Source organism: Neoarius graeffei, chromosome 23 (genome assembly GCF_027579695.1).
Source record: "Neoarius graeffei isolate fNeoGra1 chromosome 23, fNeoGra1.pri, whole genome shotgun sequence".
NCBI lineage: Eukaryota > Metazoa > Chordata > Actinopteri > Siluriformes > Ariidae > Neoarius > Neoarius graeffei.
In genome coordinates this window covers 12,440,930-12,454,430 of record NC_083591.1, presented here as the reverse complement: position 1 = coordinate 12,454,430, position 13,501 = coordinate 12,440,930, and the positions used below count along the sequence as shown (strand labels likewise).

The 13,501-nt window shown below is 44.5% G+C and overlaps 1 protein-coding gene across 15 annotated transcripts in view; it reads right to left on the bottom strand.

Annotated features, from left to right (window-relative positions):
• elna (elastin a) overlaps positions 1-13,501 on the bottom strand; it is a 142,089-nt gene that overhangs the window by 34,316 nt on the left and 94,272 nt on the right. For 11 of the 15 annotated variants that reach the window (XM_060905760.1, XM_060905768.1, XM_060905762.1 and 8 more), the window contains 2 exons: positions 630-671; positions 107-127 (listed from right to left, as the gene is read on the bottom strand). The exons of 1 other annotated variant lie outside the window; for it this stretch is intronic. In XM_060905760.1, coding sequence (XP_060761743.1) covers positions 107-127; positions 630-671 — 63 coding nt within the window. The remainder of the gene's footprint in view (positions 1-106; positions 128-629; positions 672-13,501) is intronic. 3 more of the 15 variants (XM_060905775.1, XM_060905769.1, XM_060905766.1) reach the window with 2 other exon arrangements.

Below are 13,501 nucleotides of genomic sequence, written 5' to 3'. Positions count from 1 at the left end.
TCCATCTTGTAATGCAACAAAACAGGACAAACACCAAGGGGGTGAATACTTTTGCAAGACATGGTAAACCTTAATACAAGAACTCTATTCAGAATAAAATGAATACCTTGAGGTATTTCACCTGTGCCTGCATAGCAAAAGCAGAAAATAAGTAATGAAAATACACATAGACACACAGACAAAACAAGAGAACCTTTAGGGGGAAATAATTGATGATCTACTTGAACAAGAACACGTTTCTGTGTCTTCCATCATAAAGAACATTCCAGAAGTTAGATTATAAGACTATACTGTAAATGAACTGACAATCTTGTGCATTATTTCCCCCCTTTTGCAGTTCTCTATAAAACACGAGACTTTTCTTTATGGTAAATCTGACAGTTATTATGTAAGACTCACAAACTGAGGACTCCACTAAAATGCTTTCAAACAGTCCTGTCACCCAAAGTTTTGCCAAAACATAAATTAAAAGCATGCCATGTCCACGTCAAGTGGAGCTAGCTGCATGGTCTGCATGGTTAGTGGAAAATGCAGAGATGCAAGACAGAGATGTGTGGATGGAAGGGTTATTTTTCTAGAGGAAAGTAGAACATTTATCACAATGTTTCATGCCACATAGAAGATCTTACTGGGCTTAGGGGCCTTGCCAGTTTCAACACTAGCTGTCGGTCCTGCCAAGAAACAACAGGATCCACATTCAACCTTCGTACTTTAAAGAAATGCAGCACAGAGGTGACCAGCTTCATAGCTGTTGACAAAATCAGCATTGACAGCAGCAATGAAATAGTCACGTTTCAGAGTGAATCAGCTACAAAAGGTCATATTAGCCTGGGCAGAATTTGGCTGGGAAGAAATAGCAAAAAAGCAAAGGTTTAGCAAGCTAGCATTTAAAGACTTCTGATAAAAGGTCAGTGGAGGAGCAAGACTGTCATTTTCTACTGCAGCTAATAAGAATGTCTGTGGACTCTTCCTAGCTTGTAGTACTCGAGCCTAGGACTCGGACTTGAGTCCGACTCATGCCCTAATTTTAAGGGCTCGTGACTTGACCTTGAGCACTGAGGACTTGTGCAATAACTGCATTTGGACTTGTAGATTGGAGACAAGGACTCAGATTTTTTCTTTATTTTTTGTAACATGCCATAATAATTTGGCATAAGGTATTTATATCTACATAAATTTTTATACTAATTTCGTGCAAGAGAATGCACATTCACCTGTTCATACGTCATGTCCAGGAACAAACTAATATTAATGGTGCTAAAATGCCTGGAGAGAATGCCCCTAGGATTGTCCACTTTGCTTATACAGACTTCTCATGCAGTGGGGGAAAAATGCACGGTTATGTGTTCCATATGTAGAACTATCAAGGAGATGACGGGGACAACCTTGAACTTCAATCATCATTTGGCAAGACCACACCCAGAGGAGTAAGTGACACGCTATGTTCATTGCTCTGTTGATAGAGGGGCTTGCTTGCTGACCGATGAACTTGCTAGTATTAACCCTCCCTCATGTTATTTGCCCTGTTGATAGCGGGGCTTGCTGAGCGATGAACAAGCTTTTTATCTGTAGCCTATTAACTAAAATTTGGCAGTCAAGCAGTAATGCTAGTCCAACACAGCAGCGGAGATGGTTTCACATAAAGGCAGTAACAGCCACCGTCAAATAGTGTGGTCGGAGTCTTGTTCTTGGACTTGACTCGGATCAATAGTGGAGTCGACTTGGACTCGATTTGAAATTTTCTTTAATGACTTGGATTTGACTCAGACTTGAACACTGGGAACTCGAGACTGGACTCAGGGTGTATTCAGACCAGGATAGTTCGATAGTTCACTTGCTTTGGTCCGAACCAAATGTTTTTTTTATTTTTTCATTTTGGTGTGGTTCGCTTTCACACTGTACATTTTAGTAAGCGGACCAAAATCTGTCAACAAAGCCACGCGCCCTGAGGTCGTTCAGCTATTGGTCAGAGCTGTTCATACTTGGTAGTAATGCTTTCTCTGTTTGAACAGTGTGGTCTCACTGTAATACGGTCTCACTGTAACTCACCGGTTATATTGTAGTGCACTCAGGTTAAGTGTAACACTTTCTTCTAGGCGCTGCAGCTGGCTTAGGTGGGGTTGGAGGTGTACCAGGAGTTGGGGGACTTTACCCAGGTGTTGGAGGTAATTTTTTTTTTTTTAATGAGCACAGACATACAGTGGTGCTTGAAAGTTTGTGAACCCTTTAGAATTTTCTGTATTTCTGCATAAATATGACCTAAAACATCATCAGATTTTCACACAAGTCCTAAAAGTAGATAAAGAGAACCCAGTTAAACAAATGAGACAAAAATATTATTCTTGGCCATTTATTTATTGAGGAAAATGATTCAATATTACATATCTGTGAGTGGCAAAAGTATGTGAACCTTTGCTTTCAGTATCTGGTGTGACCCCCTTGTGCAGCAATAACTGCAACTAAATGTTTCCGGTAACTGTTGATCAGTCCTGCACACAGGCTTGGAGGAATTTTAGCCCATTCCTCCATACAGAAGAGCTTCAACTCTGGGATGTTGTTGGGTTTCCTCACATGAACTGCTCGCTTCAGGTCCTTCCACAACATTTCCATTGGATTAAGGTCAGGACTTTGACTTGGCCATTCCAAAACATTAACTTTATTCTTCTTTAACCATTCTTTGGTAGAACGACTTGTGTGCTTAGGGTCGTTGTCTTGCTGCATGACCCACCTTCTCCTGAGATTCAGTTCATGGACAGATGTCCTGACATTTTCCTTTAGAATTGACTGGTATAATTCAGAATTCATTGTTCCATCAATGACGGCAAGCCATCCTGGCCCAGATACAGCAAAACAGGCCCAAACCATGATACTACCACCACCATGTTTCAGAGATGGGATAAGGTCCTTATGCTGGAATGCAGTGTTTTCCTTTCTCCAAACTTAACGCTTATCATTTAAACCAAAAAGTTCTATTTTGGTCTCATCCATCCACAAAACATTTTTCCAATAGCCTTCTGGCTTGTCCACGTGATCTTTAGCAAACTGCAGACGAGCAGCAATGTTCTTTTTGGAGAGCAGTGGCTTTCTCCTTGCAACCCTGCCATGCACACTATTGTTGTTCAGTGTTATCCTGATGGTGGACTCATAAACATTAACATTAACCAATGTGAGAGAGGCTTTCAATTGCTTAGAAGTTACCCTGGGGTCCTTTGTGACCTCGCCGACTATTACACACCTTGCTCTTGGAGTGATCTTTGTTGGTCAACCACTCCTGGAGAGGGTAACAATGGTCTTGAGTTTCCTCCGTTTGTACACAATCTGTCTGACTGTGGATTGGTGGAGTCCAAACTCTTTAGAGATGGTTTTGTAACCTTTTCCAGCCTGATGAGCATCAACAACACTTTTTCTGAGGTCCTCAGAAATCTCCTTTGTTCGTGCCATGATACACTTCCACAAACATGTGTTGTGAAGATCAGACTTTGATAGATACCTGTTCTTTAAATAACATAGGGTGCTCACTCACACCTGATTGTCATCCCATTGATTGAAAACACCTGACTCTAATTTCACCTTCAAATTAACTGCTAATCCTAGAAGTTCACGTACTTTTGCCACTCACAGATATGTAATATTGGATCATTTTCCTCAATAAATAAACAACCAAGTATAATATTTTTTTCTCTCATTTGTTTAACTGGGTTCTCTTTATCTACTTTTAGGACTTATGTGAAAATCTGATGTTGTTTTAGGTCATATTTATGCAAAAATATAGAAAATTCTAAAGGGTTCACAAACTTTCAAGCACCACTGTATGTGGACATCTGCCCATATATCCACAAGGGTACGTGTTTCTTCCTCGGCCCACGTTTGCCCCCTACTCATTTTTTGTACTCTGTAGTCTAGCCTACCACTGGTCTGAATGACTGAACGACTGTTGTAAGGTTCCCTTGACAACCGAAACAGTGTTTGCACTTTGCGGTGGAGTGTCAAGACTCTGTTTCCCATAATGTTCGACAAACGACGGAAGCTCCCGAGGTACAAAAAAGCAAAACTGTCAGATTAGGTCCGGTCTGCTTTCACACCTCCAAAAGATCCGCACCAGGGTTCCTTTGGTCCGGACCGAGTCCGACCTTGCAGCTCGGTCTTGGTCCGCTTGTTTGGTCCGGACCAGAGTTCAGTGGTTTGTATTCAGACCAACCCAAAAGGTCCGGACCAAGGGAAATTTGGTTCATTTGGTCCGGACCAAACAACGTAGGTGTGAATACGCCATCAGACTTGAGGTTTAGTGACTCAACTACAACACTGGACTCTCCAAGTTTCAACAACTACTCTTAAGAGAATACCTAGCTGAACTTTTCCTGGGTAAACACTCTCAGAATGAAAGGTACGAAACAGTACAATTCATTAAGTACTGAATTCAGCACAATACATATAACTGGGACTGTATCCTCAAGGTCTTTTGTACCTTTTGTATCTTTCACCTGGGAAAATGAATCCATTATATAAAATTTCAGGTACAAAATTGGACCAAAGGCAACACTTTTGTAATAATGTACAGTACCAGTCAAAGGCTTGTGTATTCAGCTGTGAGCGAGCTCTTCAAGACATTCTTTGCTGTGCAAGAGTGATCCAGGTCCACAGGAACTTGAGTGAACTAAAGAATTACTTTGGCTTTGAAGGCGTTCCAGAAAACCACCTTAACTTTAACATGGTTCTTAAGAGGCAGTTAAAGACGCTCTTAACGTTTTCAAGAATACAAATTTAATTCAAAAACTAAAATGCATTGAACTTAAACCCTATTGATCATAATGTGGTCTTTTTTTTTTTTCATTCTGACACCCTGTAGGCCAACTGACCTGTCAGTTGCCAACCTCTTACAAGGCTGTCTGTGTCTATTGAGAGCACACACACATAGACGCTCCGACTCTCCCGCCATAGGCGGGAGATTTCCCACTTTAGGGAACATTTAGAAAATCCTCCCAACTTCCCGCCGACAATGTAAAAATCTCCCGCCCGCCCTTACTACACATGATTAATTAAAAAATATATAACTTGATATGTTTCTGTTGACGAAAATTAATAGTTGACTTTCCGCTTTTCGTGTGTCTGACATTGTATGGGTGGACTCAAGTGTGTACCCCGCGGTATATTCCCCGGTCGGTACACGGATCGGCATAACGGGGGGATTGGAGTGAATGCCGGAGGCATGTGCGTGCAGATCAAGCGCGCATATGAATCGAGCAGAATTCGGTACGCCGCGGGGTGTATACACTTCAGCCCACCCAATGTCTTAGCAGTTACCGATAAAGCATACAGATGGCACTATCAATGATACGCGTGAGAGAACGAGAAAACCTGTGACACTCAACCATTTTGTTTGTTTTTTTGTGTCTGCATTTCGTCTGCATTTATCGTCTGCTCGTCTTTAACTTAATGTTCTATTGAATGAGATAATGAAACAAAGTTCTGTTGGTGGAAATGGCGAAAGCCAAACTACGAAGAAAAAATATCAGAAAATCACCAAGATAAAGTTTGAATCGCCCGTCGCGATGGTTGCCAGGAACGAATGGCGGACTATTTTGGACGGCAGCAAGACGACCCTATATCTGACAGGGTTAGCTCACCAGACCAGACGTTAGATTCTAACGAACTTGTCTGACTTTTTTTGTCTGACTTTTACTAACGTAGACTTAGAAATAGAATATTATTAGAAGAACATTATCATCAGAAGGTCTACCATTGGCAATTTATAATAGTCATTATTGACATTAACATTGACTTTAGGCATATTAAAGTTTGGTCTATAGTCACTGGATTTATCTAGATCTGTTACTATTAATAAGATTTAATTGACACAAAATTGACAATGTGGTGACTCATACATATGTACACATCATTATATATACACACACACACACACAATATAACTCGCCTTCGCGCCTATGGCGCTCAAACTTGTCTCCCTCCGAGCTACTCGCAGAGAGGGAGAATCTCCCTCTTTGCAATTTCCCAAGTTGGAGCCTCTGCACACACACTAAGGGCCTCTGCATGCTCTTGCGACAAGGCTTTCGCAGATAGCTTTTCGCAGACAGTTGTAATTTATCGTTGAGCGGGGAATAATAGGTGTGCGCGATGTTATTCACCGCCACAACGCAAGGGGGCGCGAAGTCGCAAAATCACTAGGAGTAGTTGGTGGGTGTGGTTAGTGGAGTGTTTATCCTCCGGTTACTTATAATGAAGAACTGGAGTCGTATAGATGTACGTACTTCCTCACTTCCTCAATCAACCGCTCTTCGTGCTGCTCCATCTTCGCTCGTGTTTTTAAAAATGGCGGTCATGAAAACAAACCAAACCGGGAAAGTAGAGAAGCGGAAGTGCGTGTACAGCGGATGTAGAGTGGACCAATCAGAGCCCTCTTGTCTGCGATGCTGTCTGCGAGGCTTCTGCGGTGGTCACAATTTTTGGGAGGTGCGCGCAGAGCTTCTGCGAAGGTGGGGGGGCTACGCAGATGCTATCTGCGACGCTATCTGCGAGGACTGGGTTGTCAGCATAAATTGGCCTTAAGCCAATTTTTTTTTGAGTGTGGCAGCAATACGCTTCCGTAGATCATAACTCGAACTTTTGCGATTTTTTTTTTAATTCGTTTAAAGATTTAAAACACTTTTATTTTTTTATTATGATGTGTGGTATAAAGGATTCTGTGCCAAAATACTATTTTGTAAAATGTTTACTTGTGTTAATTTTTTCGAACAAAATTAAAAAAAAAAAACCAAAACCTTTTTCCTACCTACCGACCTTATTTTAGTATTTCACGTTACCTGAAACACACTATCTTTTTTTTTTTGGCCTTATTTATTGGGGCTAAAAGTGTGATGCTCCACCCCAGACTTCCACTCCGGAGATTACTTACTCCCAGGTCAGCGGCAATCCGGATCCGGGACGGGAATTCCATATAGCCTGCATTTCACTTCCTGGTTCTCTCTGCTGTGTATAAATAAGCCGTTCTCAGACCCTGACTTTGCCAGAATGGCTTGTTTTGCTATTCTAGCCGTTTCTATGTCTTCATTGCATTTCATGATTTTTGCTCAAGCTATTTTTCTAGTCCATGGTTTTTGCACTTAGGATTTTTTCTTGTTTTTTTTTTTTTTTTTTGCTCTAGTGTTTTTGTCCTTGTCTGTTTCGTGGTTTTGTCAAGTTTTTTGTCTCTTTTTACCTGGACTATGTTTGCCATTTGTTTGTTTACCTTTTTTGCCATGCCCTTTCCCTGGATTAAATCTCATTATTTATTGGATTACTGCCTGTGTGTTCTGCTTCTGGATCCTAATCTCACCACCCCTAACAGTATGTTCTGGCCAACATGGATCCAGCGGAACTCACCCGTCTGAGAACGGCCATCCAGCAGCAAGGGACTCTCCTTGGGACCCATCAACAAGACCTCCAGCAGATCACCCAGAACCTCACCACCCTGTCCAACTCACTCAATCTCTTCACCACACAGATGCAGTGCTATCAAGCCGTGCCTACCCCTGCCCAGCCGTCTCCTACTTCAGCTCCTCTCTGCGAACCCAGACTTCCAGCGCCTCAGCCCTACGATGGAGAACTAGGTACTTGTAGATCGTCCCTATCTCAATGCTGTTTGATCCTAGAGCTGCAACCTCTGGCCTTTCCCACAGAATGCTCCCGGGTAGCATATACAATCACGCTCCTCACCGGCAAGGCCAGAGAGTGGGGAACAGCAGTCTGGGACGCCGATGCACCCTTTTGTTCCTGTTTCAAGGATTTCTGCGAGGAGATGAGGCGAACTTTTGACCATTCTGTGAGGCTGGGAGGCGGCTAGAGAGCTCATGGAGCTGTGGCAGGGGTCCCGGTCTACCTCGGACTATGCCATTGAGTTCCGGACGTTGGCGGCATCGTGCAGTTGGAACGAGAGCACCCAGGTCATTCCTGCATGGCTTGTCTGATGCCATTAAGGATGAACTAGTATCGCGGGAACTGCCATCGGACCTTTCCAGTCTCATGGACCTCGCCAACTGTATCGACGCCCGGTTCCAGCAACGGAGGAGAGAGAAGACCCGCCCCAGCTTCACCTCCCGCCCCGTCCGTTGGACCCATGCAGGTAGATAGGGTACGGGTGTCGGTGGAGGAATGACATCGCTGGCGGAGCACAGGGGCCTATTTCTACTGCGGTCACTGAGGACACATCTGCCAAGCCTGCCCGCTAAAGGGAATGAGACCACCAGTGAATCGAGGGGCCCTGGTGGGCAACACTCGGAACCAGCCCCCCGCTGATCGACCGTTACTCCCTGTCATCGTCATCCACGACAACCATCATCACCATCTCCAGGCCCTCATTGACTCAGAGGCGGATAGGAACCTGATCTGCTCCACCACCGCCAAGCGTCTGGGAATTCCACTACTCACCCTCGACGTCCCTCTCACAGTCCTGATGCTCAATGGCACTGGCTTGACCACCATCACCCACCTTACCGCCCCGCTCACCCTGAGGATTTCTGGCAACCACTCTGAAACCATCCAACTTCATGTCATGAACAACCCCCATGTACCAATCATCCTAGGATTACCTTGGTTAACGCAGCACAACAATACCATCCTAGGCTGGAGCCATTCTTGCCTAGCTTCCTGCCTGAACTCCGCTCTGCCTCCCGCCAAACCACCGCAGCCTTCAGCCAGTGAGTTTCCCGACCTCTCTCACGTGCCTCTGGAATACCTGGACTTAAGACTTGTTTTCAGCAAGACCCAAACAGTGTCCCTCCCTCCTCACAGACCCTATGACTGTGGAATCGACCTCCTGCCCGGGACAGCGCCACCCAAAGGGCAACTCTACTCTCTCCCTTTGAAAGGCAAGCCATGGAGAAGTACATCTCAGAGTCTCTGGCAGCTGGGATCATCCGCCCTTCCTTCTCCCCAGCAGGGGTGGAATTTTTCTTCATGGAAAAGGACAAGTCACTCCGCTCCTGCATTGACTATCAAGGTGTCAACGCCATCACGGTCAAGAACTGCTACCCCCTACCGCTCATGACTACGGCCTTTGAACTACTCCAGGGAGCCAAGATATTCACCAAGTTGGACTTACACAATGCCTACCATCTCATCAGGATCAGGGAGGGGGACGAGTGGAAGACAGCCTTTAACACCACCACTGGCCACTATGAGTACCTCGTGGTCCCTTTTGGCCTGACCAACGCGCCCGCAGTCTTCCAGGCACTTGTCAGCGACGTCCTAAGGGACTTTCTTAACATCTTCATTTTTGTGTACCTGGATGACATCCTCATCTTCTCTCGCTCCCTGGAGGAACATCGGGGCCACGTCTGGCAGGTCCTCCAGTGCCTGCTGGAAAACAAGCTATTTGTCAAGGCAGAAAAGAGCAAATTCCACCAGAGCTCAGTCTCATTTCTGGGGTTCATCTCCCCGGCTAGGATCCAGATGGACCCCCTCAAGCTTGAGGCAGTCATAGACTGGCCTACCCCATCCTCGCGACGAGAGTTCCAGCATTTCTTGGGATTTGCTAATTTTTACAGGCAATTCATCCATGACTTCAGCATGGTGGCCAGACGTCTCACTGCCTTCACCTCGATTAAGATCTCGTTGAAGTGGGGGGAGGAAGCAGAGAAAGCCTTCTCCATGCTCAAGCGCAAGTTCACCACAGCACCCATTCTCATCATACCCGACCCGACCAAACAGTTCATTGTGGAGGCCGATGCTTCTGAGTCCGGGGTCGGAGCCATTCTCTCCCAGAGGGCCAGCAATAACAAGGTCCACCCCTGCTCTTTCTTTCGCCGGCTGTCCCCTGCTGAACGTAATTATGACATCGGCGACAAAGTTGTTGGCCATCAAGCTAACCTTAGAAGAGTGGAGGCACTGGCTCGAGGGGTCTGATCTCCCCTTCCTAGTCTGGACCGACCATAAAAACCTGGAGTACCTCAAGTCTGCCAAACATCTCAATTCCCGTCAAGCCTGTTGGTCTCTTCTTCTCCTGGTTCAACTTCACGCTCTCCTACCACCCAGGCTCCAAGAATGGCAAACCCAACGCCCTGTCCAGGATGTTCTCTTCCCACCAAGAGGAGTCCAAGCCACCCAAGACTATCCTTCCTCCACGCTGCCTGGTGGGAGCTGCCATTCTAGAGGTTGAGACGCTCGTGCAGAAGGCCCTGGAGCAGGACCCCAGTGACGGTAACTCAAGCAACATACCACCTAACCATCTGTTTGTTCCCTGTTCTGTGCGAACCCAGGTGCTGCAGTGGGGTCATGGCTCCAAGTTGGCCTGTCACCCGGGAGCTGCTTGAACCCTGGCGCTTGTCCAACAGCGCTTCTGGTGGCCATCCATCAAGGAAGATGTCCAGGAGTTCGTGGCAGCCTGTGACACATGTGCCCAGAACAAGACAGCCAATTGACCCCCTGCCGGCTTGCTAAGACCCCTCCCAATTCCTCATCAACCCTGGTCTCACATCACCCTGGACTTCATCACAGGACTCCCCAACTCAGACGGCAATACATGCATCCTCACTGTCATTGACCGTTTTTCCAAGACTGTCCATTTCATTCCTCTGCCCAAGCTCCCCTCAGCCAAAGAGACCGCAGAACTACTCATCCACCATGTTTTCCGCCTGCATGGTCTGCCTACCGACATTGTTTCTGACCGGGGTCCTCAGTTCACTGCACAGTTCTGGAGAGCCTTCTGCAAACTCATCGGGGTCATCTGTAGTCTCTCCTCAGGCTTCCACCCACAGACCAACGGCCAGGCAGAACGGGCTAACCAGGCTTTGGAGGTTGCACTCAGGTGCATGGCGTCCAGGGATGCCAGTTCTTGGAGGAAGTACCTACTTTGGCTCGAATATGCACAACACTCTCCCTTCCTCTGCCACAGGTCTCTCTCTCCATTCCAGTGCTCACTAGGGTACCAACCACCACTGTTCCCCAGCCAGGAGAAGGAGGTCGCCGTACCCTCAGCCCAGATCTTCATACGCCGCTGCAGGAAGACGTGGGCAATGGCCTGGAGAAGACTCATTTGCTCCGCCCTGGCATCCAAGAGGTGGGCCGACAAACGCTGCTCTAAGGCGCCCACCTACCGGGTGGGGCAATGAGTCATGTTCTCCACACGCCACCTGCCACTCAGAACTGTCTCCCGCAAGCTGGCTCTCAGGTACCTAGGACCTTTTCCTCATCAGCAAGGTAATCAATCCATGTTCCGTCAGACCGGCTTTACCACTCACCATGTGACGTGTTTACCCCACCTTTCACGTATCACAGCTTAAACCCCTGGTCTCCAGTCCTTTGATAGTCCTGTTCTTTAAATAAAACAAGGCAAACACTCACACCTGACTGACATCCCATTGATCGACAAGCACCCGACTCTAATTTTACCTTCAAATTAACTGCTAATCTGAGAAATTCACATTTTTGCTACTCACAGCCATTTAATACTGGATCATTTTCCTCAATAAATAATTGACCAAGTGTGCATATGTCTCCTATCTATCTATCTATCTATCTATCTATCTATCTATCTATCTATCTATCTATCTATCTTATCTATCTATCTATCTATCTATCTATCTATCTATCTATCTATCTATCTATCTATCTATCTATCTAATTTATATTTTTATATATGTATGTATGTATGTGTGACACAGGTCGATGTACTGGTTCAGGAATCATTTAATCCACTCCCTTTTCTGAATTGCTTGAGTTGATACCCATCCCCATAGCTGGTATGCATCATCTTGTTTTAATACATTTTATTTCCAAATGCAGGGCATCTTAACCACGTGTTAGTCTATTTACAAACCGCTCAGCAGCCAGTTCAGAAAAGGCACATGAGGTCATGTGCGGGTCAGAGGTCGTGGCCGCGGAGTCACAGCAAACATGGCGGCTCACCCAGATTGAATGAAGACTCCTCAATTGAGACAAACTGAAATATTTAGAAATATTTTTTATAAAAATCGAGAATTGAAATATTCTAAACGCACCTGTGAGCTTGAAGGCTCACAAGCACTCACTTCTGTGTCTGAGGCTGTCAGTTTCGCCTTATATTATAATGAGGATAAGCTTTGGCCATTTCCATACCCAAGTGTAAACATTAGTGCACGGTGTTTTTCCAGCTCATTCTCCTTCACAGGTATGAGGCAGTGGGCAATATATAGCGTGTGATTCAAGTACCTAGGGGTTATTCTAGCTCCACAGGGTACTATTCATCTTTTTAATACATTGGCCTGTGTCACTTTAACAGTTATTCCATGAAATTGAGTTGTACATGAGCTGATAGCTGACGAGGCGCGTAGCGCCAAGTAGACTATAAGCCATGAACGAGATTGAGTGGAATAACTGTTTTATTCTATCCACATTCACTGGATTTTGAGAAACGGAGCATTTTTATTTTTTTTACAAATTTGATAAATAACCTTTATACAAAACGTCCAACAAAATCATTTCCACTTAGAATGTAAACAAACTGGCAAAATGACAGGAGCAATTTGTGAAAAATGCTATAATAATTCTTGAAAAATTAGAGACGTTCTTACCATCACATACTTTTACTCCAATATTTTGTTGCTTTTTTGTATTTTTTGGGGTTTTGTTTTCGAGTAGAGTTTTTATTTCGTCCTTGGTTGGTTTAGCAATGCGCGCTGCCATTGTTATTATTCTTTAGGGTTTCTGGTGGTTTGGTGCTACTGACTGGGCTGGAGTGTGGAACAGGAGATTATTATTTTTTTTTGGGGGGGTGGTGGGGGACGACTATATTTTAGCTATTTCTATAGCTATTTTATTTAGCTCTTTATATTTTAGCTATTACTGTTTCTTTTAAATACTTGAGAACAAAGTGATTGATATACCTGACTTGATGCGTTCCACCATTTTGTTTTTCTCTTCACGTTATATGAGCTGATAGCCTAGCAGTAGAGTAACCAATCAGAGCACGTGATTGCTCATATCTGGTGAATGTGGATAGAATACACACACACACACACACACACACACACACTAGTGTGCAAAAGTCTTAAGAAATGTTGTAGATCAAAAATGGCTTAAAAATAATGAAATGAAATGTTTCAACATTAAAAAAACATATTATGTCTTACTGCTGTTCATAGTAAAGAAAAAGTCACAATTTTTTTTTATTGCTTAAAAAAAAGACATCTCAGGTACAGTGAGTGCTGTTTTAAGGAAATGAACTGTAAGTTTTTCTGAACATCTTGCAGAACCAGCCACAGTTCTTCTGGACACTTTGCTTGTCACACTTGCTTCTTAATTTTACAGCAAAACCCAGCAGCCTTCATTTCGTTTTCTTTTTTTAATCTGAAAAGTGGTCTCTTATGCTGCTCAGATACAAACCTTTTTTTTCCTGTAACATTTAATTTTGTGCTGGAAAATGAACATTTGGAACTCTAAAATGTTTTTGTACTGACTCGATAATGTAGAAGTCATAAAATAGAAATCTATAACAATTTGTATGAAAAAAAATATGGTGCCTAAGTCTTTT